A 25984-nucleotide genomic window follows, 5' to 3' on the forward strand; every position below is an offset into this window, starting at 1 on the left:
TCGTCGTCGTCGTCAGCAGGAGGGAGGTTGCTCCCAGGATGCGTGGAGAAAAGGAAAAGGAGGGCGGGGACTCTGCGAGAGCGTGCCCAACCCCGCGCCCTCGCCGCCCCATTCCGCCTGTGGGCCGACACGGCCGGAGCGCCCAGGTTTCCTTTGCACCGCTCGCCCCGGTTCTCTCCCGCCGCCCTGCCGGGATCCCGGGGGCGGCGCCGAATCGGGGTCCGCCCCGCGGCCCCGCCCGCCCCGCGCTCGCTCGCGCCGACAGCCGGCGGGAGTCCGGGCGCGACCCGGCCATGTCCACGAAACCTGAGCTCATTGAACTGAGGGAACTGGAACCCGCGCGGCGCGCGGGCCCCGGCCGCACCCGGCTGGAGCGTGCCAACGCGCTGCGCATCGCGCCGGGCACCGCGCGTAATCCGGCACGGCAGCTGGTCGCGGGCCGCGGCCACCACTTCCAGCCCGCGGGGCCTGCCACACACACGTGGTGCGACCTCTGCGGCGACTTCATCTTGGGCGTCGTGCGCAAGGGCCTGCAGTGCGCGCGTGAGTAGCAGCCCCGCGCGCTGGCAGGAGCGAAAAGGGCGGCCAATGGGCAGCGCCGTCGCTGCGTATCAAGTCGCAAAGGAGGGGGTCGGAAGGGTTGGTTCCGGCGAGCAAGGTCCGTTACCTTTGCCCGGTCGTGTAAGAGTGCAGGCAGGTAGATGGTTATATCCTTATCTTATTCCATCTGCATTAGGGGCACAGTTGGGCAGAGGCGGCTGCCTATGAATAACGGTGCCGATCTCAAGCTTTTTATCTAATTTTTAAAAATGTTTTAATATATTTTTGAGAGAGAGCGCGAGCGGGGGAGGTGCAGAGAGAGGGAGGGACAGAGTTCCGAAGCAGGCTCTGCGCTAACAGCAGAGACCCAGTCGCTGGGCTGGAACTCACAAACTGTGAGATCATGACCAGAGCCAAAGTCGGAAGCTCAACCGACTGAGCAACCCGGACACCCTCAAACTCTTTTTCTGTAAAGTGACTTGGTTCTTCTTGAGAAAGGGTTTGTGCTGACCATTCTCTAAGTCCATGTTCCTAGGCCTGCGCTTTCCCAAAGATTCACTCACTAGGTCCCCCTCGAAAATCTCTGGAATGAGAGGAATTTACCTACCTATGGGATGGGGACAGGGAAAAAGTACCGTGGGTGGGCCCTCTGCAAGCAGGAATTTTGAGCAATACCTATTGCAGCCCCAGTCAACCAGGTGCTAAAACATGAAACACAACCACACACCAGCGGTCCTTCTGCCCTCCCAGGAATCACCAGCAAGCAGAGGTTGCTGCCCCACTGGCTATACACCAGCTAGAATCGGTTGGGATTTTACAGCCCTCCAAGCCCCTGTGCCTGGACCTCAGACCTGTGGAATCCATCACGGGGAGTGTATCAGCAATTTAAAAACAAAACAAAACAGATCATTCCAGTTGGCAGCCTGGGTTGAGAATCACTGCTCTGGACCATTTAGGGACTTAGAGAAGGTGTCCCAAGCCTTTGTAGGCACGGAGACTCTCTCAGTTCAAGTCTGTCCTGAACACCAGAGTTGTGACAGAATACCAAGTGTGAGCAAGAGCTGAGGTATTGCAATGTTCCCAAGGAGAAATGAAGTGGTCACAAAGATAAAATCCAGGACAATTTTGGGTGTGTGTCAGAAGCAAAGACAAGGGAGGGATCAAGGGTAAGTGGGATTTTTGTTTATCTCAAACTGGGAGAGTAGCAATTTTTGCTGAGTTGAGGAGCTCTGGCGAGGGGAGAGAGGGAAGTGGAAGAAGAGTTGTTTTGGCCATGTTGGGTTGACACCGGGTTTGATCTGAGGAGGGAGGTCAGCAGTGGGAGCCTTGGATCTGGGGTAGGTGAGTGTATACAGAGCAGGACAGTGATCAGTACTGAACTGAATCTCAGACACGCTGCCCATTAGAGTTGAGACAGAACCAAAGGAGCTGAGCAGGAGCTGCAGAAAAATGGGAGGAAAACCTGAGTAGTGGGAAGCCCAAGGGGATCAAGCATCAAATGATGCTGAGGAGGTGAGGATGGAGAAGGGACCTGGCATTCGACTGTACACAGGTTGCTGAGGACCCTAACCAGGGCCGTTTCCTGGAGGGAGGGGCAAGCCTCACTGGAATGGATACAGGAGAGAGTGAAGGTGAGGAATTAGAGTGTATGCAGACTAATGTTAGTTTTGGTGTGAGGGGTGTAGAGACAGGTGACAGGGGAACAAGAGTTAAGAGATTTTGGGTTTTTTTCCCATCAAGTAAATGGGCGGAGGTAGGGTGTTGACAATGCGGAAGGGGGAAGTTCTACCCTAGGTGCTAGACATAAAACTGTTTAACAGGCCTGGATCCGTAACCGCCTGAGGCCTTCTCACCAGTTTCTAGACACCCGGGGACCAATACTGGAATCTATATAGCAGCGGGGGACAAAGGGACCTAAGATAAGGCCGGTCATGTAGAGCCTGGAGGGCAACGGCTTTCATCCCGGGGTTTCTCTTCCGTCCCCCGGAAAGTTTCTCTGAACTGGAGCTGGGGCTCCGCCGCCTCACAGCCAGACCTCTCTGCAGATTGCAAGTTCACCTGCCACTACCGTTGCCGCGCGCTCATCAGCCTGGACTGCTGCGGGCCCCGGGACCTGGGCTGGGAACCTGCGCTGGAGCGGGACACCAACGTGGTGAGCGCGGGGCTGGGGGGAAAGGCGGGGCTTCACGGGAAAGGCGTGAAGACCAGCGGGCCAAATTACAGGAGTTGCCTAGGACCGCTCAATGAATGGTCTAACAGCGGTGTCCCCGCGGTAGAGAGTGCTAATTCTGCGCGCGGGATCGAAGGGGTTCCGGGGAAGCTGACTCCGAGCGAACTGCCGGGAATCGCCCTGTCTCCGCGCCCACTCAATTTCCGCACCTTCGCGCATCAGCATCCGGTCTTGAGGCCACGCTGGTGCACATGCGCACAGGCGCCGACTTGTTTCCCAAGAGAGGTTGGGTCTGCGAGGCGGAGTTGAGCTGAGCTGCCTTGGGCTATGAGGTCATTCCTGGAGGCGTGGCGTGTATGACCCCGCCCTTCGATGTTCCTCCCCCAATGAGGCAAGAGCCAGATCCTAGCCGTCTACGTTTCAGTGTTAACGGTCGCGGCGCGAACCCATATCCCGGCGCACGCGCACACGCACCTGGGGCGGTGGTTGGAGGCTACCAGCGCACGGGGTTCAGGGAGCTGGCTGGCGGGCGCGGCGATGGGCGAGGCGGATGCGGGGACGCCTTCTTTCGAGATGACCTGGAGCAGCACGACAAGCAGTGGCTACTGCAGCCAGGAGGACTCGGACTCGGAGCTTGAGCAGTACTTCACGGCGCGTACCTCGCTGGCACGCAGGCCGCGTCGGGACCAGGTGGGGGCCGGGGTTGCGGGCGGCGGGCTGGTGATGATCGCTGGGACCCTGCCCCTCCTCGCGAAATTGCCGGCTCGAGTTTTTGGGCGGGGATTCCAGAGCGCCCGGGGCCAGCCCTCGGAACTTTGTGCGGGGCTCTCAGCGCCTTGATGCCGGGTGCCGAGGCCCTGTCTCTGTCACAGACCGGTTGAACCAGGGGAAGCAGCTACATGGCTTGGGGCAGACTCGGGGCGGGCATTATCCACCTATGACTAAAGCCGACTGCGCAGTCCGGACTAGAACCTCGATTGCAGCGTTGGGACGCCCCTACCCCCTCTCTGGGAGATGGGGGCGGGGATGGGAGGAAGTGGAAGGGGAGGTGTCCTCGCCTGGAACTGGGAAGTGTGTTTAGGGAAGAGAGGCAAAGGAAGTTTCTGGCCTCTCCATTTGCAATCCTGGACGGAGCCAACTGAGTCCCCACCTCTTACCAGTCTGTCCTGTCACCAGCTGCTGGAACGCGGAGAATTCTGGAGTGGACCTGGCTGGAGTGCTCATTTCAGCAGCATATATACTAAAATTGGTGTGGATCTGGAAGAAAGGCATTTGGGAATGGATGGGAAAGAAGCCTAGTTCTGGACTGGACTATAAGCAAACGGGAGCATTTTATCCACACGAGGTGGGGCAGGCTAGATTGTAAAAGGCCCAGAGGAGGAGTTAAGAGAGATAGGGGTTATTAATCCAGGACTGTAAGATGTGCTGGAGCTGCTGTTCCTCTCCAGGCCTCCAAGGTGTTCCCATTGTCAGAAACCTCTGTGCTGTGTGCCATAAGTGTGACTGCCAAATTCAGATAACTATTCTGGAGCGAGTACACCTCAGGGGAGCACCCTGGACAGAGTGTCAGGAAAGAGAGATGGGGACCGTAAAGCCCAAAATACCTAGCAACAATGGGGCAGAATTCCTTACATGAGCCACAAAAAGAGACTTGTGGGTGATTTTTTAGATGAAAATTGTATACTCTTTAGATTAAATTTTACTCAAAAGTTCAGCCCAGAGCTTGGGTGCAAGGTTTGAGTGTGGATCCTGTCTGTCACTCAGGCTTGAGGCATTTTTCATTGTGAAATAGTGAGAAAACCACAAGACACCAATTGAAAAGGAGGCTGGGGAGTCCCAAATTATATGTAAAATAAAAACCATCAGTCACTATGGAGGCAGAGTGGAGGATGGGTCACTGTAGTGCAGGAGACGGGAAATTCCATGGTCCTGTTGTGCACACCTCTGGGATGGCTGTTAGAATCCTCCAACGGGGGCCCCTGGGTGGCTCAGTTGGTTGAGCGTTGGGCTCTTGATTTCAGCTTAGGTTGTGATCATGATCCCAGGGTTGTGGGATCAAGCTCCACGTGGGGCTCCATGTTGAGCATGAAGCCTGTTTAAGATTCTCTCTCCTCTCCCTCTGCCCCTGTCCCCTACTCTCTCTCTCTCTCTCAAAAAAAAAAAAAAAAAAAAAAAGAATCCTCCAGTGAGAAGCTTTGGAAGTGGAAAAAGAAACTTTTCTTCCTCTAGAATCCTGGTAGGACAGTGCAGTGCATCCAGTCCAGGTCTCTTGTTTTATGAGTAGAGATATTAAGGGAGGTTCACTTGGAGAGGAGAAGGGGCTAGAACATAGGTCACTGCACCCCATTCCAGGGCTCCTGGCTAAACCGGGAAGGGAAGAGGAAGGAGCAAGTGTTCTTACCCTCAGGCTGGAGCTCAGAACTGTCACAAGCAAGGGAAATAAGTTGGTGCCATCTCTGTGCCCGCCCCAGAATTCTCTTCCTTCTTGCCCTGGTACTGGAGTCTGCTCAGCTTTCCTCCTGCCCTTCGCACCCTCCCATCCAGATACTCCTTTCTATTGGGTCACTCCTTCCTGTCCCAAGCCCTCTCTTCAGGCCTGAACAAACACATCCACCCTTTATTCCCGGGCTCTAGCCTTCATTTTGTCCCCCAGATCTCCTTTTCCCAAAGCCCACACCATTTGTTCTTTACCAGTCTTAGAGGGTTTCTCCTTGTCTCCAGTAAGATTTCTGCTACAGTTTTCCCTTCGTAGTGCTTTCCTCCATCCAGGAGATTTTTTGAAACTTGGGGGAGCAAATAGGCTTCAGTTCCCACCCCTCCCCCTATACCTTTTTCCTGTGAGACCCCAGCCTCAGTGCCACATACTTACTGGTAGGTTTTAGGTAAAGAGCATAGTGCTATAAAACTGTTCTAGGTGAAGAGCAGCCTACCCTCTCATCTGTCCACCCTATTTGTCCCCATCAGGTGGTTTAAGCTTAGGGGCTCCAAGGCAGCAGTCAGGGAGAAGCCTGCCTCTCCTGAGCTTAGAGCTGGGTACAAGGTTATTCTACAGGAGACCAGCTGTAAAAACTCCCCTGGGAGAAAGCATTGGTCAGCAGTGATCTCAGCTGTGTCTGTGACACTTCCATTCCAACCAAGACCTGACGTCAACAGGAAGTAAGGCTGATGCAATGGAACCAGGGAGTTTGGTAGAAAAAAGTTAATTCAGAGCTCTGGCTGCCCTGGTCCATACTTCACCCTTCTGACAAGAATCCAGCCCCTGGAAGAGTGGGGGAAGGGCTGAGTGGTAGAGCTAAAAATCTTTGGGCTAAACTTCCAGATAGGAGGAAGGAGGTGCAGAAACCTACCTGCTTGGCACTTGTGGCTTTACCAGGAGGCAGATTGGAGCCTGGCCTGAAGCTGCCTTTTGTGCAGTTTGGGTCAAGATCAAATCACTGTGTTGGGTCAAGATCAAATCACACTGAGGTTTCCTCACTGTGTGTGAGACCTGCAGGGCTGGCCCCAAGTCCTCCATCAGGGGGTGTTGACATTGTAGAAGTTGCCCTTACCCTTGTACTCACAGCTGGCTGGGCTCCTGGTATGTGCCAGTCCCCATACCTCTTGCCCTGCGGTCATGGCCCTTTGCCAGGGCAAAGTGGTCTCCTTTCTCCAGGACCCCACCTAACTAGGGTGCTGGAATCAGGCTGTGCAGTTGAAAGGTGGTTTTACTGTCAACAAGAATCCCACATCTTTTCCTGGCCCCTGGCCTTTTATCTTCAGTTGTCTTGGTTTTAAGGTATCCTCAGGGCCTCACTTAGTGCTGAAGAGGCCCCATGTAGGCGGCATAAAGAAGCCACATGACTGCCTTTGCTGTGTCCATCCATAGCGTGCAAAACCAGGAGCAGTGATGGGTTCTTCTCGTCAGGACTCAAGCTTTGTAGTCAGTTTTCAAAGGCTGCCCCAGAGGCTGTTTTTCAAAGCAGCCAACCTGGATTCTCTTCCGTGTCTGTGACATGCATTGCAGTGGGATGGGTTCTTTTAGGGCCCTATGTCCACCCTGGCCCATCTTTCAGGACGAGCCTGTGGAGTGGGAGACACCTGACCTTTCTCAGGCTGAGACTGAGCAGAAGATCAAGGAGTACAATAGCCAGATCAACAGCAACCTCTTCATGAGCCTGGTGAGTTGATAGCCAGGGGAAGGTATGTGGGGAGAGGCAGGAACCCGACTATGTGCCTGATTCCCAAAAGGTCACAGCTAAGGTATCCTTGGCTGGGCTTAAGCAGTGATTTATTCTCACCCAGCCTAGCCCCAAGTGGACTGGTGGTGTCCATATATGTTCCATCTCACCTGGAACCTAGCCATGGTTTGATTTCTCCTCTTCAGAACAAGGATGGCTCCTACACAGGCTTCATCAAGGTTCAACTGAAGCTGGTGCGCCCTGTCTCGGTGCCCTCCAGCAAGAGGCCACCCTCCTTGCAGGCTGCCCAGCGGGGCCCAGGACGGGGCACAGCTGTGAGGCGCCGCACCTCCTTCTACTTGCCCAAAGATGCCGTCAAGCACCTGCATGTGTTGTCACGCACACGGGCACGCGAGGTCATTGAGGCCCTACTGCGCAAGTTCTTAGTGGTGGATGACCCCCGCAAGTTTGCACTCTTTGAGCGGGCTGAACGCCATGGCCAAGGTGGGCTTCCCACTCCACCCTCCTGTATGAGAGTATATATTCTTGCATCATGTGTGAGGGTGTGAGTGGGCTGGGCCTGACTAATCAAATACTCTTTTCTCCCTGCCTGGCCCTCAGTGTACCTCCGGAAGCTATCAGATGATGAGCAACCCCTGCGGCTGCGGCTCCTTGCAGGGCCCAGCGAGAAGGCCCTAAGCTTTGTCCTCAAAGAGAATGATTCTGGGGAGGTAAATGTGAGTACACAGCCCTCTTTAGTTTCTTGGTTGTCACTGGGTAGGGCTAGTAGGTTGCAGCAGCAACCTGGAAGGAGGAATAGGGCTGGAGAAAAAGCCCTACAAAGCCTCTCCAGGAGTATGTGAGCCTTGTAGCTAAACTGAAAGACTTCCAGGCCACTCACAGACCTCTCCCAAGAGGCCAGGAAGAATTGTCTTGGTGGTCTGCTCTTCTCTGTTGTGGAAAGTCCTCAGGAGATGGAGGAATCCATGGCAGTATGGTGATCCCAAGTGAGATCAAAGCCACACAGATGGGCCCAGGATGTCATGGAGGCTCCCTGTTCAGGCATTAGGACTTTTTACCTGGAAGCTTTCTGGCTCCAAAATATTGAGTCTGTGGAGTAGTATTAGAGTCAGAGTGTGGGAATGGGGGAACATCTAATTTGGTTGCCTGTCTTCGAGGTGTCTTTGACTGCCCTGCTTTGTGGGGCCCATCTTCTATACAGACTATTGTCAAGAACCCTAACACAGACCATTCAGGCAAGAACCTAACATTAGAAAGCCCCATCCTAGCTCTGTGATGTGATTGGTGCTCTTCTCTGGGGAGGGCCTGCTGATTTGGCCATGCCTGCTGCATCCTGTGTCCCCCTCTCCACCTGCAGTGGGATGCCTTTAGCATGCCTGAGCTACACAACTTCTTGCGCATCCTGCAGCGGGAGGAAGAGGAACACCTCCGCCAAATCCTGCAAAAGTACTCCTATTGCCGTCAGAAGATCCAGGAGGCCCTGCACGCCTGCCCCCTGGGGTGACCTCTTGTACCCCTGGGTGAAAGGAGGAGAGTAGGCAGCGCCGAGGGCGTGCCGTGTGAGTGTGACAGGGCCCGTGTGGCCTGAAGAATGAGTGTGCATGGAGGCCCTCTCTTACTGGGGGAATGAGCCCAGAGAACAGCAAAGGAGCTGGCCCCCTGTGTCCACCCACAGGTATAGCAGAACATGGCTCTGCATTCTTCTGCCTTTTGTGTAGTGGGCCATGGTGGGCCAGGGTTGCCCTGGGAAGCTGCTCCAGGCTTGCAGCAGGGATAGAGCAGACAGAAGTCTCCTTAATTCGTGTCTCAGATACTAGAATCTTGAAGACCCTACAAACAGAATAGGTCATGTTTTCAGGGATGAGGGCCTTCATCTATGGGGAAAAGTCGTATGTTTTGGGTCTTGGATGGGGTGTCAGGACAGCCCTATTGGAGCCAAGGGCAGGTGTTCGAGGTAAGACAGGCATCGGGAAAGAGCCTAAGTTTTCCTCTGCAGTGGCCTCTGTCTCCTCACACACACTGGGGTCAGGAAATGCTGGCTCATGGTGCAGCAACAGTGCCTCAGTGCCTCCTCCAAGGAGGATGTCCCTAGGCCAGGGTCTGTGTGAGTGTGGGCACTGGTCCAGGTCCGTGCCTTGTTTGCCAGTCAGAGCGAGGGTCCTTCCCTCAGTTATTTTTGATGATGTGTGCGAATGTATGTAATATTTTGTGGCCTCAGCTGCATGCCTCCTGTGGGGAAGGGGGTGGGGGTAACAGTCATCATCAGGGCCTGGGGCCTGAGAGAAGTGGCTGAATAAAGATTGAAGAATTCTGCTTTTGAACTCTTTATTATGGGCCCTCAACTGCAGTTGCTCCTCACGCCAGTGGCTTCCAAGGGTGACGGACAGGCTCACAGAGCACCTTCTCAAAGTCACCATGTAACCAATTTGTGAAGGGTATGGGGTATGAATATTTACTGTCATCACTCACCACCCTGGGGCTCAGGTTGTGGTAAGGGCAACAATATAAGCTAGAATTTAGGGAATCCACATGCCTCCCAACACACACACACACACACACACACACACACACACACACACACACAGCTGCTGGGGGCGTTTTCACTAAGTATTTACTGAGCTACTGCTGTAGACCAAACACTGCTCACGGTACGGAAGGTCCAGCTGTTAATTCTTGCCTTCGTGGAGCATGCCTTCTAGTGGGTTTGGAAAGAACACTAAATTAGAAGTTCTTCAGACCTGAACGTAGCCATACATGTGGCCAATTATTTAATTTTCTTTAGGTATGGTTTCTTCTCCAAATGCGACAGTGGTGATAACAGAAATGGTGTGGGAATAAAATGAGACCAGATGGGCAATGCGCGGCCTGGCCTGGGACACTCCTAAAGCGCTGGTTGCGGGGAAGCCGGTGGTTGGGCAGGCCCGCTGGACCTGAACTCTGGGGTCGGGAACGTCGGAGCCGCCATACAAGCAAAAACCAGGAGGACCCAGCCTCCACATTACTGGGTGGGAGCTGTCCCTGCTGGAGAGAGCGTGGCCTGCTGGGACCTGACGTCTCGCGGTGCCTACTGGGACGCCTAGCTTCCGAGAGCGGCTATTGGTCCCGCCCCGCGGACCGACGAGAGAAGCAGCCAATCAGAGAAGGCAGCGTGCGGAAGCGGAAGTGAGGTTTCCGTGGAGACAGCGGAGCCTGCGGAAGGCGGCGGCGGAAGCACCTGCGGGAGAAGGCTGAGGCAGGGTATGGTGCCTCCGACGGCCCTGTGAGAGCGAAGCGGCCGCGGGGCTCGCCATGCGCCGGCGGCCCTGACATGGGCGCCAGTGGCTCCAAAGCTCGGGGCCTGTGGCCCTTCGCCTCGGGGGCGGGGGGCGGCGGCCCGGAGTCAGCAGTCGCTGAGCAAGCTTTGGTGCGGCCGCGAGGCCGAGTCGTGCCCCCCTTCGTATTCACGCGCCGCGGGTAAGGGCGCGGGTTCCGCCCCGGGGAGACAGGCGGGCGGCGGGGCGCCCCGAGTCACAGGGAGCTCCAGCCGGAACCAGGAGAAGTCCCATGTTTTGGACCCCCGTGGGAGCAAGGGATGGGAAAAGCGGGGCAATCGGCTCCTGGCGACCTGGCTGCTCTGAAGGTCTCCCTAGGGGAAGAGGCTTGTCCGTGGGTAGGCCCTCTGTACTGTTAACTTGAGATAGGGTCTCCCTGAGACTTGAGGGTTTCTTTTCATCCCTTCCAGCCCAGCCTGCAAGTTGAAGGCTCCTAGGCTCCCTCTCCCCCAGTTCTGAGGGAAGACTAACCCTCTGATTTGGCGGTTTCCGTTACCTACCGTGGTGGCATTGGACCTCTGAGGGTAGGTAGTAGCTAGGAAAGTAGGACTGGGTCCTAGTGTTGAGAATGGAGCCTGGGAAAAAGACCCTCATTCAGGTATGTTCTTCAGATCTAGAGCACTGACCTTCCCTCTCTTTTTCCATGGGTCCAAACAGGAGCGCTAGATTGGCCTGGCCCTGGTCGGTCTGGGGAAATGGTACTTAGGTGATGCTGGAGATTTGGCTGTAGATACTAGGGAGACCGAACAGTGGTAGTTTGGCTAGACCAGCCACTTGGGGGTGGGTGGGGAGGATTCAAACTTTTTCCCTTTAGGTTCCCACCTAGCTCAGGTATTTGCCATCTCAGGTTGACCCAGGGCCAGTAGTATCTTCTGGAGTGAGACACATGCCCAGGCCATCATGCTTCGCCCACGTTGGGTGAAAGCAAGGGCCTGATGTTGGAATGGCCACTTTTGCTGAACAAACCAGTGATGAGAACTGGCCTTAGCTGCCTTGACAATGTGCTCTGATATGATGTCTCTTCCTGAGGCCTGACAGAGTAGCACTGGCTACCACCCCATTCGCTTCTAGTAGACCCCGTACCCTTCAGGCATATTATCCTCTCTTCCTCCCATCAAGGTTGTTCCTCCCCATTTGGAGGCGGGCATGCTTCCTTGTAGTCTGGTCATTTGCCATGACTGGGTGTGGGGCTCCAGCCCAGCCTGTTCCCTCTCTCTCTCTACACAGCTCCATGTTCTATGATGAGGATGGGGATCTGGCTCACGAGTTCTACGAGGAGACAATCGTCACTAAGAATGGGCAGAAGCGGGCCAAGCTGAGGCGGGTCCATAAGAACCTGATTCCTCAGGTGAGAGGCTGGGGCAGTGGTCATTGAGCCTATGCTGAGTGTGTGGAGGTAGACCCAGATGGGGTCTGCTGTCATGGTGGGAGCTCTTGAGGGAGGAGCTGGCCCTCACTAGCCTCTGTTTCCGTGGCAGGGCATCGTGAAGCTGGATCCTCCCCGCATCCACGTGGATTTTCCTGTGATCCTCTATGAGGTGTGAGCCTGGGGAGTGGCAGGCATAAACACTCCCTACCCCAGCAAGAAACCCCCAGGCTCAAGGTGTGGCTTCCATTAAGGAACCTAAGCTGGGGCCACAACCCTGAATAAACTGCATTGGCCTGGAACCTTCAGCTGTGAGCGGGGCAGTCCTGCAGTGTTGGTCGGGTGTTGGTTTGTATGTGGACAAGAGGTGGCTGGCCCCTGGTGAGGGCTAATGGCATAGTTACCAGCCCACCTTCCCCAGCAATCCCTACAAGGAGCATGGCAGGGCATATGCTGGTCAGGAATGCCTCGTTCTTGCACCCTTGCCTGGCCTGCTTTCTTCCAAGCTTGCCTAGGGCCCAGCCCTGCTAAGGGTTACAGCACTTTACAAGCAAGGTCTGCCTTCTTCCAGCCCCTGGGCTGCAGGAGCTGTACGCAAGCGGGAACTTCCCTTCCCTCATTTCCCTTACCCCCTTGTTGGAGCATTTCAGCCGTTTGCTACCTCGATTCCTCCTGTGTTGGACAGAGGCTGGGGGCAGTGCAAGCCTGATTCTTCCTGTCTACCTGCTCATCTGTTCCCACTCCCAGACGGATGGACAGTTTGCCAGCTGTTAATAGGAGATGGGACTGGTATAGGAGGATACTCCCTCCACCCAGGGCTGGGTTGATCCCTCCCCACTGCAACTACTTGTTGCCCTCACACACATCCCAGTTGAGAGGGCCTAAGATGGGATCAGGAAGGGCTATGGATGCCTGTGCCTATGGGGAGTTGTACCAACCCATCTACTTTGTCTAATCCTCCATGCCTTTGAACCAGCCCCACACAAACCCCTGCCATTGGGTGACCATCCGCCACCCATTGGTGAGGGACAGCACCCTAGGGCTGGTGCCAATAGCTATAAGGAGCCCATCACCCCTTTCCCTAAGTATACCCATCCCTCAGGATCAGTCAAGGGAAGGTATTGGAGCCCCTGGGTAAGGACAGAAAGGAGAGATCAACCATAAAGGAATACTTAAAATGTGAAAGTTTGTAAATAGTTTAGTCCATGATGTTGGGGCAGAGTCTGATTTCTACATCGAAATGATTTTTTTTTAATTCCTTACTGTGCAAGCTCTGTGCTTTTAAGAGTGTGGGAAATGGCTTGGGAAGGGTGGCCCCTAATCTAAGAAGAAGACTGTTGTGTTATTTGTTTAGTTTCAATAAAATTATTTGTAGACCCTGCATACGAGTGGTATCCGCTGTGACATCCAGTGTCTAGACCACCATCTGGGTTCTGTGGGTAGGCCTGGGCCACTCTGGTGACCCATCTTTATCATCAAGGCTCAAGGTAAGCCTGAGCCCAGCCCGTGGTCATCCCAGCTGTAACCAGCAGGTGGCAGTGTATTCACACAGACCTCACTGCAGACCCCCTCAGAATGGAGGGACATTTTCACCTATTGTGTTTAATAGGTAGGGACCCCTGGAATTGGAAGGCTTTGGGGTGCTTCACTAGGGATTGGCCCTACCTGCTTGACCTGAGGTGAGAGCGTGACCCCAAGTAGTTCTGGAACAGCTGTCCTGCCCCCAGGAGTGTGAGCTGACCCCACATGAGGTCATAGCATGAGCCATCTTAGGTCCACCCATCCTAGGTGGACAGCAATCAGATGGGTGCCACCATGCCCTTGGCCTACCACCAGGCTCTGTAGCCCAAACCTACCTGCTTCCTCCCAGGACTAGTTGTGGATACCACCAGGAGAGTGGGCTTGGGGTTTCTGTTCCAGCACGCAGAACTCTGCCACCTAGTACTTTCTCTGTTCCCTGCTGACCCTGTGTTCTCACCTGCAGCTGCCCCCTGTGGACATTCGGCCCGCACTTCTCAGGCCCTGAGAAGTGGTTCTCCGCTAGGTTTAGCCCTTGGCCGTCAGCCCAACTTCCAGCTAGGGAGGAGGGAGATCAGGGACACAGGCTTCTGGGTCTGGGGAGTTGGCCTGCCAGTCTTTTGGAGGCTTAAACTTGTCTGGAGCAGGATCATCCTGTGCAGCCTGGACTTTGTAGTCCTTCTTTGGGCACCTTCCCACTTTCCTGATAAGACGTCAGACTTTGTCCCCCTTACTGCCCCCAGGGCCAGGGTTCTGCCATGCCAGATGGCATCCCATCACCCATCACCACTGTCCCAGTGTGGGGGAACTCCCTGTGTTGGGCCTTCCCCAGCTGACCCCAATGCTAGAAACAATGGGGGTCAGGGCAGTGCTTCCCCACTCCCTTCCACTGGGCTGTGCTCACTTCCTTCCTGCTGGCTGCCTGAGGAAGTGTCCCTGCCCTGGGACAGTCTGGTTTGGCCTTTGTTTCCCCAGGGGCCCCCACCATTGCAGCTTCCAAGGCTTGTGTCCCTTGTGGAGCCAGCACAATGGTACAGGGACACACCCTCCCCTGCCCTGTCATGGACTCCTTGGTCCTCCGGCAGACTCCAGGGTGTGTACCCAATTCCCCCAGTTGCCCAGGCTTACACAGCCTTCTGTTAGAAGAGAGGCCCGGGCACTGGAGAGGTGGGCCAGTAGGGTGAGTGGGGGTAGGCTCAGGGTGATTTGAGGGTATGCAAACTTGTCCACCTCTCTGAACCAGGTCTGCTGGAACCTTGCTGCAGCCCTCCCTGGGGCTACAGCCCTGTAATGAGTACCCCCTTTCCCATGGAAACACAGCTCTTTTCTCACTCCAGGTATAAGAGTTCCCTACTCTGCAGTGTCTCAGTGAAGTCCATCCAGGAATGCCCTCCATCAGGAGAGCACTCTGTAGACCCTTCCCAGTCCCTGTCCCTTCCCCCACCCTGCACAATCACACACATCAGCACATTGTCCACTCTGTCACACTTGGGATGCTTCTGCTCTTCAGCGGAAAAAAATTGACTCAGCTCCTGGAAGCTCCCCCAAGCCCCCTTATGACTGGTTCCCTTCTTCACCACCTGCTTTGGGGGACCATCAGCCAAGCATCTCCCAAATAGTTTGACTCCCCAAAGGACCTCCACTGGGGCCCCTCCATCCACAGGCTACTGGATTTGAGGATGGGCCTCAACCCCAAGAGAAGGTTGGGGAGAAGAGCTTTCAGGGTTAGGAAGCTGCCGGCAGGGCAGAGGCTGTCACCTGAGCCAGGTCCCACTGCCTTCCTGTCACCTAGTGCAGTTCACAGGGCCAGGGCATACTCGGGGGAGGAGGAATGGGGGAAAGGGAGGAGGGCAGCCAGCCAGCGGGTCTTTGTCGTGGGAGGGAAACAGGGTCAAGCTGTCCCTTCCCCCTCCTCCCCCCCCCCCGCCCCCTCCCGCCTGTTCCTGGCCCTTTCCTCTCAGAGGGGCAGCAGGAAGTGAGGAAAAAGGGCTGGGGTGGGAGGCGGGAGCGGGTGGGAGGGGATGGAGTTTATCAAGTCGCCGGCGGGTTGCCCAGCGGGCAGCAGCTGGTGCGAGTAGCTTAGCTGGAGAGGCTCACCGGGGGAAGGAGGGAGGCCGCCGACCTACTGGGCCCACGGGCTCCCACACAGGTGAGCCCAGTGCAGGCGACTGGTCTGCACCCCCATAGACCCGCTCACAGGAGCGCTCCCTCCCTCTCCTCCCCAGCGCTCGGAATGGGCTGGCGGTGCAGACCCGGGCCCTTTGAGGACCTGAGTCCAGCACGGAAGAGAGGATCTAGGAAAAGGCAGGGAGGTCTCGCCCAGGTCCAGCTCCAAGCCTGCTCCCCAGAGGGACGGGCTTGCGGGACGAAAGGGCTCAGGATACCGGTGGAGGCCCGGGGGAGCCCCCTAGCCAGACCGGCTTTTCTCCGCAGTCGGGTCGGCTATTTCTGCAAGAGTAGCAGACTCCTAGGAGTTTAAATAAAGAGGGGGGGGGGGGGGTGTCCTACAAGCCTCCACAGAGACTGGGCAGGAGAGAACCGGAGGCCTTGACCTGTCCCTAATGCAAGTCGGGGGCAGGGGGCCCAACTCCCAGGGCCCTCTGGGCTTACCGGCCCCCAGTGGGGCCGACCAAGCTGCGACCCACAGCTCGTGTTGCCAAGACAATTACTACCTCGGCCCTGCCTACGAAGGGCCCAGAGGAGGGTGCTTGACCCCCTCCCTAAGTCTGGTAGGGGGCAGGGCTTCCCTTCAGACCTGGGACGGGGGTCGGGTAGCCCCCCGATCCACAGAGGACTGGGCGTTACTGTCCTGGGAAACCAGAGATCGGCTCTGGTCACCATACCTCTTTCCAAACTAAGGGCCCCACGGCTGGGAACTACACTCGCGGGTACAGATCCAGATCCTCTGCTGCCCCCAGCCAAGGCCCCGGGTCCAGCAGCACCACCTTACGGACAGGCGGAGGAACACCTTCTTTATTCCCTGCGCGACTCCCGACTCTTACGCTGTCCCTTTAAGCGGCTGGTCGCGCGGCGGAGCGGGGAGGACTGTACCACCGACAGTGAGCCGGTGGGGGAGGAAACTTTGGGCTGACTGGCACTAGCACCTAAGATTCCAGAAGAAAGCCCTGTTCGGAGGGGCCTCACGGCCCCAGATGGATGGCCACGTTCCTCGGGGAAGAATCTGGGGGCCTTGGAGCCTGAAACGTGGCACTGGCTGCGCGAAAGTCGGGAACACATTCCCGCCCCGGCCACAAGTCCTGCCCCAGGCCCACCTCCGCGCTGGATTCTTAAAGGGCCCGCGGGCCGGGGTGGGGAGGGGGCGGGGCGGAGCAGCAGAGGCGCGGAGCCTGGGCTGCGCCTGGGCTAGCGGCCGGAGCGGGCCGGGCTGGGCCGGGGATGGCAGTGGCCATGGCGTGGGTCCCGGCAGCGCCCCGCGCGAGGTGAGGGCGGGCAGTGCAAGCCTAGCGGCTTTCTTCCTTCAGGTTGGGTTCAGAAGTCCAGGGGATGCGCTCAGCTGGGCGGCCAAGGAACCCAACCCCCACCCGGCCGGGCACTGGCCCCACGTGCGGGGCGGGGGCGGGGTCCAGCACAAAGGCCAGGGGGAGTGAGCTCCTCCCGGGACCCGTCTGGCGGTGTGGGGCGCATTCCCGGTGGCTGCGAAGCGAAGGGCCGGTCCGCCGGCGCCGCCGAGGGAGGTCCGCCACCCCTTTGTCCCGGTGGGGCCTCCACCAAGCTTGGGAGAGTGCGTTCGAGACAAAGTCCTGACGTTCTCGCTCTTCTTCCTGGCGGGTGTTACACACATGATAGCTTCGCGGCTGTGTTCCAGCTTCCTTGTGGCTGTATGAGCTGTGCCCTTCCTTATACAAATGCTATCGTTTCCCTGGACCAGGAGTTCTTCATGGAGTAGAGTGGGCCGCGGGTTCGAGGCTCTCTGAAACCATGTTTTGGGTGGTATGCAGGCATCTGTATCTGTGGACAGCTAGTCCGTAGTGCAGCCGGCCAATTCTTAGAGTCACACACCTACCAGAGGTCTCTGTCCAGCCTTAAGCCACCTGCTCCAGGAAGGAATCCTATGCTCCTGGCAGGGAGTTCCAGGGTGTCTTCCCTTCCCTCCTGTGGTCTTTCAGACCTGTTACAGTCACGTAACAGGGTCTCAACAGCCTTGGGCACGGTGCCCCCCACAGCGTGGGCTTGGGGAGTGTGAATGGGTTTGGGGTGGGCACCTCGCTGATTCTCTAGACTGACTTGCTCTGATTCTCTAGACTGACTTGCTCTTTCCCGTCTCTCCCTTAGTTCCTGAGCTGGTGCCAGGCAGGTGACACCGTTTTCCTGTAGCCCCCAGCATGTGGGCAGGCTTAGGCCCTGCCATCACACTGGCTGTGGTGTGGGCGGCGGCATGGGCCACCCAGCTCAAGCCCACAGCGCCACCCATCTTTACAGGCCGACCCTTTGTGGTAGCATGGGACGTGCCCACACAAGATTGTGGCCCTCGCCTCAAGGTGCCACTGGACCTAAAGGCCTTTGATGTACAGGCCTCACCTAATGAGGGTTTTGTGAACCAGAACATCACCATTTTCTACCATGACCGGCTGGGCCTGTATCCCCGCTTCAGTTCAGTGGGGAGGTCAGTGCACGGTGGCGTGCCACAGAATGGCAGCCTCTGGGCACATCTGAAGATGCTGCAGGAACACGTGGAGCACTACATTCGTACACAGGAGCCTGCAGGGCTGGCAGTTATCGACTGGGAGGACTGGCGGCCTGTGTGGGTGCGCAACTGGCAGGACAAGGACATATACCGTCAATCATCACGCCAGTTGGTGGCTGTTCGCCACCCTGACTGGCCATCAGATCGTGTAGTCAAGCAGGCGCAATACGAGTTTGAATTCGCTGCACGGCAGTTCATGCTGGAGACACTGCGCTTTGTCAAGGCAGTTCGGCCTCGGCACCTCTGGGGCTTCTACCTCTTCCCAGACTGTTATAACCATGATTATGTGCAGAACTGGGAGACCTATACAGGCCGCTGCCCTGACGTTGAGGTCTCCCGAAATGACCAGCTGGCCTGGCTGTGGGCAGAGAGCACAGCCCTCTTCCCCTCTGTCTACCTGGACGAGACACTTGCGTCCTCCACCCACGGCCGCAACTTTGTCAGCTTCCGTGTTCAGGAGGCCCTTCGTGTGGCTCACACCCACCACCCCAACCACGCACTCCCGGTCTACGTCTTCACGCGACCCACCTATAGTCGCAAGCTCACGGGGCTTAGTGAGGTATGTGCCTCCCAGGACCCTGCCTTCTTCCCCAGGGAACCACTGCAGGTTTGGGTTACCAGGGGGCCTCCTGCCCCGCGGTTTTCTATCTACATTCCCTTGTGTCATTCTCTCTGTAACCTTGTGAAAGGGTGGCATCATTATCTCCATTTTGCAAATAAGAAGATTGAGGTCCAGAAATGCTGAGAAACTCACCCAAAGCTTCCCAGCACATCCAGGGCAAAGCAGGGTCTTGGAACTAGGCATTCTGACTTTGGGGTTTATCCTGATAGATACATCTTCAGCTCAAGTGGGTTGTTAGCTTGGGAAACGGAGGCCAAAGTAGGTGTGCAAGTGACTTGAACATCTAATGAGAAAGTGAAACAGCCTCTGCTTGGGGGTGGGAAGGGGTACTGGGCTGAGGGGATCAGCAAGTCAGAACAGGGTGAGGGCCTGTCCAGCCTGCCTGGTCCTCACCCTGTGGTCTCAGTCTTCCCCAGTGACCATCCCCCTCTCACACAGATGGATCTCATCTCCACCATTGGTGAGAGTGCAGCCCTGGGTGCGGCCGGTGTCATCCTCTGGGGCGATGCAGGCTACACCACCAGCACGGTAAGTAAGCGCCCCCACCCAGCCTACCAGAGTGGAGTCTGCAGGGGCCAGGCAAAAGTTGGGGCTTTGAGCTGCTGACCCTCAAGGTGGGCAAACCTAGTCTCCCACCCAAGGCATTCCTGGTCCCAGTAGAGAAGACAGGGTTCCTTCCCTACGTGCCCTTCTGGGTTCATCTCTGTCCCCACTTCCCTTCTCAGCAGGAACAGTAAGGGTTCAAGCACACATGTACAGATACACATGTGTGTGCTGTTAAAGGAAGGTTAATAGAGTTTCCATCTGGGCCTGTGGGCTGAGGCAGCTGACCCTGATCCCTGGCCTCTGCCCCTAGGAGACCTGCCAGTACCTCAAGGATTACCTGACGCGGCTGCTGGTCCCCTACGTAGTCAACGTGTCCTGGGCTGCCCAGTATTGCAGCCGGGCCCAGTGCCATGGCCACGGGCGCTGTGTGCGTCGCGACCCCAGCGCCAATACCTTCCTGCACCTCAGTGCCAGCAGCTTCCGCTTGGTGCCTAGCCATGTACCTGGTGAGCCGCAGCTGCGACCAGAGGGGGAGCTCAGCTGGGCTGATCTCAACCACCTGCAGACGCACTTTCGCTGCCAGTGCTACTTAGGTTGGGGCGGTGAGCAATGCCAGTGGGACCACACACGGGCAGCTGGGGGTGCCAGTGGGGCCTGGGCTGGGTCCCACCTCACTGGCCCACTGGCTGTGGCAGCCCTGGCCCTCACCTGGACTTTATAGGGGTCTCTCACCCGGCTGCCAAACAAGCTGGCCTCTGCCACAATGGCTCTGCCAGGCACATAGGAGCCTGCAAGGGGTGGACAAACTGGAGTCTGGAGGGGGCAGAGCCCCTGGGATGCCCAGTAGAGCATCCATACCAGCTCTCACCCCCCTGTTCTAAGGGGGAGGGGCAGTTCCCCGAAAGGTCCCTTCTCTCCCTGCCAGAGAGGAAGAGGGGCACAGCCGGGCCAGAGAGGACCTGACCCTACTCTCCTGCCCCTGGATGGTTTATTATTATTATTTTGGGGTCTCTTTTGTAAATTAAATATAAAACAATTTCTTCTGTGCTTGGACTGTCTGCAACTAGGCCAGGACATGTGAAAGAGAATCCAGGGTCTCTCAGACTCTCTGCTGGGGACTTCTTATCTGTCAAATGCCATCTGTGGGACCTGGAGGCCCAGAGCTGTCCATTCCGCTGTTGCCTGATGGGGCAGGGGCCAGTGGGACTAGAGGGACTCACATTCCACCCCAACACCAAGGACCTTGCTTTCTCCATATTGATTGGAAAGTGGTTGGGCCTAACCTTCTGTGAGGGACCGGGCTCATTGTGTTTCTCCTACTTGCCCCTGGATCCCCAGCTGGGCCAGTGCCAGTCACCTCGCCTTGCCCACCCAGGGAGAAAGGGGAAGTGGATGTTTGATCTTCCCAGGCTGGGCAAGTAGCCAGACCACCCCTCCCTGCTGCTCCCACAGGCAAGGGCGTCTCCTCCACTCCCTGCTCCCAAGGGCAGTAGACTCCAGCCACACAGCCCTCTCTCCAGCTGGGTCACAGTCCTCCACTGGGGTTTGGGATCTGAATGCCAAGGTCTCATCCCTGTCCCACTGCAAAGATGCATGATGGGGCGAGAGGGAGGTATCTTGAGCCTGGGAGCAGAGACAACCTCAAAGATCACTTCTGTCCCGGCCGTGGGAAGTATAGCCTGTCCTCAGCTGTCCCAAGGGAGACAAGTAGCAGCTGGAGCAGTTGGACTGGCTCTGGACTGCTTTACTACCCTGCTTCTGAAGGAAGTTACCTGGTGTGTCTCTGCCCTTCTCCTCAGCCATCAAACCCACACCTGAAGGTCCCCTTGTCCATATCGGTGATGACACAGCCCCTGTCCTCAGCAAACACTGGCTGTGGAGAGAAACAGCCAAGTGGTGAAGAGGGGGCACGGGCAGCCCAGCCACAAGGGAGATATCCGTGAGGTAGTCCTTCCTACACTGAGTTGAAAAGGGAAGAGGAAGCTTGATGCAAGAGACAAAGCATGGGCAAAATCTGGAGGAAGTCAGAACACAACTGGGACTCACAGTTTGAGGCTAGGGGCTACAGCAGGCAGGGCAGGAGGGGCAGCCCAAGAGCAGCACTAAGCCTGACTTTGCCTGACGGTGGTGACTCCCTTACCCATTCAGTAAATAATGCATACATGTGCCGGTGCTGGGCTGGGATGCATGTGTGAGGCACACCACAAAGAGCCCTGTCTCCATGGGGATGCACACTAGATGCGAAGGCTGAGTCAGAAGTGGTCATGGGAGCAGAGCCTGGAGAAGCGAGCCCCACCAAATTGATGTCAACTCAGGTTGTAAAGTGATCCCTTATCCCTCTGGCTGGTGATGGCAAAGAATGAGGGAAAGGGGTTGGGTGGTAGTTCAGGGAAGGCAATGTCAGTTCACATGGCAGAGGAGGACGCTGGGGCGGAAGGGTGCCCAGATGTTCATGGCTATGGTGGGGAGAGGCCTGCTAGACAGAAGATGAAGGTATTGTCAATAAGGTCGTGAGATAATGGAGCCAATAAAAAGAGGGCAAAGAAGGAGAAGCTGAAACTTGTTTCCCTTACACCTCTGACTTCCCATACCCAGCTGGGACCCTCAAACACACCTGTGAGCTATCCCACACACATCTGTAACACCCACATCTGTGATCTCTCCCACCGAGCTTGGACCCCTACACGTACATGTGCAAAGCTGTGATTTCCTTCACATGTTGACCTTATACAACTGTTACCTTCCCCAAACAGCTGTGGCCTGTACCTACCCAGCTGTGACACCTCCGTGCAAACCTGTGATCACTTCACATCACTTTCCAGGAGGACCTGGAAAGACAGCCTTGTGGAAAGTGCAACTCAGGGACAGCCGGATCTGTGGGTGGGCAGGTGGGGGTAATGGGGAGTGAGGTGGCCTAGGCAGGGTATGAGAGCAGAGAGGGCAGGCAGGGCTGGACCACAAAGCTGGAGTGACCCCAGACACACACAGAACTTGGGCCCATCTGGCCAGACCAACTCAGCAAGGGCAGGTCTATTGGCAGGGCCCTGGGGTCAGGGAGGGCTTTGGGTGTTCCTTCCTGCCGTTCCACCATTAGAACTTCTCCCCTAGACTGAGGCCAGCTGGAGGATGCTGGCCTGATGGTTGGCTGGATTGTGCCAATTGCAGCCTAGGTTTCTAGGGGCACCAGAAGGTAGTACAAAGCCTTAGGGAGAGGGAGTCAGGGCTGCCTTGATGTTCTCCTGTCCCCTCAGCCCTGGGGAGTTGTGCCAGTCTCCCTGAGCCTGGTGGCCATCACTCTGGGACCCTGCTTCCACCAGGATCAGCAGCCACCATCTCTGTGATTAGATGCTGTGCTTGGGTCCTCGCTGATGTACCCACAGCCCCCTGGCACCATGGGCCCACTGTCAGCTTCTCCATCCTTGCCTGCAGGACCAGGTCCAGATGATAGCCAGCTGTGTCACTGCTTCATTGACCACCATGCCAGGCAGGGGATCACCGGCTCAGGCTCAGACTGGGCTGCAGACTCACTGAGGTAGCACTTTCACCTGGGCCAGGGACATGATGTTCCCTTCACCCCACCCTGGCAGGCAAGCCTGGGCCTGGGGACCTAGCAGGTCTCAATAATCAGCTTCTGAATCAGCAAACAAGTGAAATCACAAAGGAATGAACAAACATGTGGTCACTGACACACCCGTGGTCAAACATGGGATCTCATAGTCACAGGACAGCAGAGTCTTCAACACCCAATCCAGTCACCGGGTCCCACACTTGTACATACACCCTCTACTGGAGCTGGCACAGAGGCCTAGATAGTAGCTGACCTGGGCTTCACAAAGACACACTCACTGACCAGCCCTGACTTCACAGACACAGCACCTTTCAGACTCAAGTCCCGAAAGCAGAAGTGACTTACCCCCCTAGGCATAGTCAGTATAGGGTCTGAGGCCACAATACTTCTAGGGACCCCCAAAATCTTAATTTTTTTAATCAGAAGAAGAGATATATTAATAATGAATATATAATGACTTAGGTTGGGATTATATTTGTCTTTATACCAACATAGTTGTAAAATGTTATTTTTTGACGTTTTGAGAAAGGGTCCCAAAAAAGCAAAAGTGCTTAAGGCCCACAAATGTCACAGTGCAGCTGTGCAGGAAAGTACGCTCCCTTGGTATAGGTACTGAGGCAACCAGACTCCAGTACCACAGACAGGCCTGCCAGCTGGGTCTGCCAACCAAACAGCAACCCCCTCCCCCGCACTGCCTCCACCCCCACCCCAACACAAAGCCGCAAAGCCCTGCCCTAGTGCTGACCCAGTGGGCGGGGCCGCTTCCGGCCCAGCCCCACCTCCTACCAAGGGCACTTTGTTAGGGGTGCTGAGGTGGCTCAGCTGCCTGGCCCAGCCCTCCAACCCCGGGCCTGCCCCTCGGCCCGCCCCCAGACTGGGTGGGGTGACCCCCTACAAAAGCTCAGAGTTTCCAGCAGCAGCAGCTTCCTCCAAGAGTCTGGTGCAGCTGGGGGCAGAGTTGAGGAACAGAATCTTGCTGAGCCCTGCCTAGGCCCTCAGCCTGGGGTCAGGAAGTTTGGAGGATGAGGCCCTTCAGCCCTGAGGTCAGCAGGGACAAGTGGGCAGACTGGCGGGGATACAAGGAGGGTTGGGCTGACCTGTCTTTGGTCACTGAGCATCTCCTCCTCCAATGGCTGGCCAGGATTCCTGCGGGGAGAAACAGGAAAGGACACCCCCACCCCCATCACAGTCAGGTCAGCCTCGCGGCTGAGGGCCTGGCTCTTATGAAAACACATATCATGGCTTCTGTGGCTCTTGGGGAAGGGGATTGGTTAGCTTAGGCCAGGGCAAAGTCTGTGGGAGACAGGGCAGAGGCCCCTCCAGTGGCAGTGCGACCCCTCCAAGCCTCTCCTTTGCCCTCTGACCTCCCTGAGCCCTGCAGGTCAGTGTTTACCTAAACCCAGAGCAGGGGTGGATTAATGAGCAAGGGGTTTGGCCAGCCTTCCCTGAGCAGGGGTCAGAGAGTTCAGGGCCTACTCTCAGCTTTGCCTCCCCTGGCTAGGTTTCACTAGAACCACCCTGTGCCATGGCAGTCCACCTGCTTCCCATCTACGCCCTCTTCCTGACCTTGCTGGACAAAACCCAAGGCTCCAGGAGCCCCATGGTACCCAACCAGCCCTTCACCACCATCTGGAATGCAAACACCCAGTGGTGCCTGGAGAAATACGGTGTGGACGTGGACGTCAGTGTCTTTGATGTGGTGGCCAACCCGGGGCAGACCTTCCGCGGCCCTGACATGACCATTTTCTACAGCTACCAGCTGGGCACCTACCCCTACTACACGTCTGCCGGGGAGCCTGTGTTTGGTGGGCTGCCCCAGAATGCCAGCCTGGATACCCACCTGGCCCACTCATTCCACGACATCCTGGCTGCCATCCCTGCGTCTGACTTCTCAGGGCTGGCAGTCATCGATTGGGAGGCATGGCGCCCACGCTGGGCCTTCAACTGGGACGCCAAAGACATTTATCGGCAGCACTCACGGTCACTGGTGCAGGCGCAGCATCCTGACTGGCCAGCTCCTTGGGTGGAGGCCGCAGCTCGGGACCAGTTCCAGGAGGCTGCACAGGCCTGGATGGCAGGCACCCTCAAGCTGGGGCAAGCACTGAGGCCTCGTGGCCTCTGGGGCTTCTATGGCTTCCCTGACTGCTATAACTATGACTTTCTAAGCCCCAACTATACAGGCCAGTGCCCCCCGGGTATCTGTGCCCAGAATGACCAGCTGGGGTGGCTGTGGGGTCAGAGCCGTGCCCTCTACCCCAGCATCTACATGCCTACAGAGCTAGAGGGCACAGGGAAGGGACAGGTGTATGTGCGGCACCGTGTAGGTGAGGCATTCCGTGTGGCTGTGGGTGCTGGGGACCCTGATCTGCCAGTGCTGCCCTATGCCCAGATCTTCTACGACGGGACGAACCGCTCTCTGCCCTTGGTGAGTCTCCCTCTATAACCCCACCCACCGTATAGCCTACTTTGTCAGGCATCAGGTCCAGTAAGTGAGGCTGCATGGCCTTGGGGCACTTTCATCCATTCTCCATTCCTTGAGCTCTGTGTGCCATGCTCTGTGCTCAGCACAGATGATTCTGCATTCATCAGAAAGACGTAGTGCCTGGTGCATGGCACGCACAGGCCAGAGTGAGGATGGGCTTGCCTCTTACCACCAGGGCCAGAAAAGCCCAGGTGGGGGTTATGAATTATTTGTCCCATCCAGTGTTGTTACAGCAATCTGCTGTGGGGAGGGAGGAAGGCCCTTCAGAGCTATGTCCCTTTCCTCAGGATGAGCTGGAGCACAGCCTGGGGGAAAGTGCAGCCCAGGGGGCAGCAGGAGTGGTACTCTGGGTGAGCTGGGAGAACACAAGAACTAAGGTGAGCTCAGGCCCAGGACGGGGGGGGGGGGGGGGGGGGGTGGTTAGGGTTGGGGCAGGGGCAGGGGTGGAGCTGCCAGGCTGACTGGCAAGACCCTGGCCCACCCTTTCTATCCCTTCAGTCCTGACTGGCCAGCAGGTGAGTGCCTCAGTGCCCTAGGTAGGCCCATGCATGGCCATGGTGTCCCTGTTGCTCCCCTTCCTACTCAGGAATCATGCCAGGCCATCAAGGAGTATGTGGACACCACACTGGGGCCCTTTGTCCTCAACGTGACCAGCGGGGCTCTTCTGTGCAGTCAAGCCCTATGCTCAGGCCATGGTCGCTGTGCCAGGCGCCCCAGCCACCCTGAGGCCCTCCTCATCCTCAACCCCACCAGTTTCTCCATCCAGCCCACACCTGGTGGCGGGCCCCTGACCCTACAAGGTGCCCTCTCACTTGAGGATCGGATGCAGATGGCTGTGGAGTTCAAATGTCGCTGCTACCGTGGCTGGAAGGGAGCATGGTGTGAGAAGCAAGGCACGTGGTAATTGGCCACGAACTAGGATACACGCATTGAACATCTTGTTGACATTAAAAATAAAAGTTATTTTACCAGCAAAAA

General features: G+C 56.7%; 3 protein-coding genes across 9 annotated transcripts; all 3 read left to right on the forward strand.

The window, feature by feature from the left end:
* Positions 1–38: 38 nt before the first annotated feature.
* Positions 39–9201, forward strand: RASSF1 (Ras association domain family member 1). Of its 4 annotated transcripts, none has more exons than XM_027038805.2 (6): positions 39–543; positions 2586–2692; positions 6763–6867; positions 7074–7371; positions 7489–7604; positions 8246–9201. In XM_027038805.2, exons 1-6 carry the CDS (start codon positions 39–41, stop codon positions 8390–8392), a joined length of 1278 nt encoding a protein of 425 aa, XP_026894606.1. In that variant the 3' UTR covers positions 8393–9201. The 4 variants fall into 4 exon arrangements, with proteins under 4 accessions (XP_026894606.1, XP_026894607.1, XP_053075305.1 ...); XM_027038806.2 differs by having other exon boundaries at positions 7489–7598; XM_053219330.1 differs by lacking the exon at positions 39–543 and adding an exon at positions 611–2171.
* An 854-nt stretch (positions 9202–10055) lies between these two features.
* Positions 10056–12948, forward strand: TUSC2 (tumor suppressor 2, mitochondrial calcium regulator). Its single transcript, XM_027038812.2, has 3 exons — positions 10056–10341; positions 11427–11547; positions 11678–12948. Exons 1-3 carry the CDS (start codon positions 10196–10198, stop codon positions 11741–11743), a joined length of 333 nt encoding a protein of 110 aa, XP_026894613.1. The 5' UTR covers positions 10056–10195; the 3' UTR covers positions 11744–12948.
* Positions 12949–15080: 2132 nt separating this feature from the next.
* Positions 15081–25984, forward strand: HYAL2 (hyaluronidase 2). 4 transcript variants are annotated; one of them, XM_015077096.3, is made up of 6 exons: positions 15081–15232; positions 17377–18347; positions 18849–18938; positions 24026–24949; positions 25294–25383; positions 25593–25984. In XM_015077096.3, the coding sequence occupies exons 2-6, from the start codon at positions 17427–17429 to the stop codon at positions 25908–25910; spliced, it is 2343 nt and encodes a 780-aa protein (XP_014932582.2). In that variant the 5' UTR covers positions 15081–15232; positions 17377–17426; the 3' UTR covers positions 25911–25984. The 4 variants fall into 4 exon arrangements, with proteins under 4 accessions (XP_014932582.2, XP_026894575.1, XP_026894573.1 ...); XM_027038772.2 differs by lacking the exon at positions 15081–15232 and adding an exon at positions 15576–16523; XM_027038774.2 differs by lacking the exons at positions 24026–24949; positions 25294–25383; positions 25593–25984 and adding an exon at positions 19267–19994.

This window comes from Acinonyx jubatus, chromosome A2 (assembly GCF_027475565.1).
Source record: "Acinonyx jubatus isolate Ajub_Pintada_27869175 chromosome A2, VMU_Ajub_asm_v1.0, whole genome shotgun sequence".
Lineage (NCBI taxonomy): Eukaryota > Metazoa > Chordata > Mammalia > Carnivora > Felidae > Acinonyx > Acinonyx jubatus.

Bases quoted from the DNA above. Each gene is read 5' to 3' on its own strand.
- RASSF1 (XM_027038805.2), top strand. From the start codon at position 39: ATGCGTGGAGAAAAGGAAAAGGAGGGCGGGGACTCTGCGAGAGCGTGC. The intron at 6,868-7,073 runs GTGAGTTGATAG...TCTCCTCTTCAG, and splicing joins GCAACCTCTTCATGAGCCTG to AACAAGGATGGCTCCTACAC. The intron at 7,605-8,245 runs GTGAGTACACAG...CTCCACCTGCAG, and splicing joins ATGATTCTGGGGAGGTAAAT to TGGGATGCCTTTAGCATGCC.
- TUSC2 (XM_027038812.2), top strand. From the start codon at position 10,196: ATGGGCGCCAGTGGCTCCAAAGCTCGGGGCCTGTGGCCCTTCGCCTCG. The intron at 10,342-11,426 runs GTAAGGGCGCGG...CTCTCTACACAG, and splicing joins TTCGTATTCACGCGCCGCGG to CTCCATGTTCTATGATGAGG. The intron at 11,548-11,677 runs GTGAGAGGCTGG...TTTCCGTGGCAG, and splicing joins ATAAGAACCTGATTCCTCAG to GGCATCGTGAAGCTGGATCC.
- HYAL2 (XM_015077096.3), top strand. From the start codon at position 17,427: ATGTGGGCAGGCTTAGGCCCTGCCATCACACTGGCTGTGGTGTGGGCG. The intron at 18,939-24,025 runs GTAAGTAAGCGC...TCCCCTGGCTAG, and splicing joins CAGGCTACACCACCAGCACG to GTTTCACTAGAACCACCCTG. The intron at 25,384-25,592 runs GTGAGCTCAGGC...CTTCCTACTCAG, and splicing joins GGGAGAACACAAGAACTAAG to GAATCATGCCAGGCCATCAA.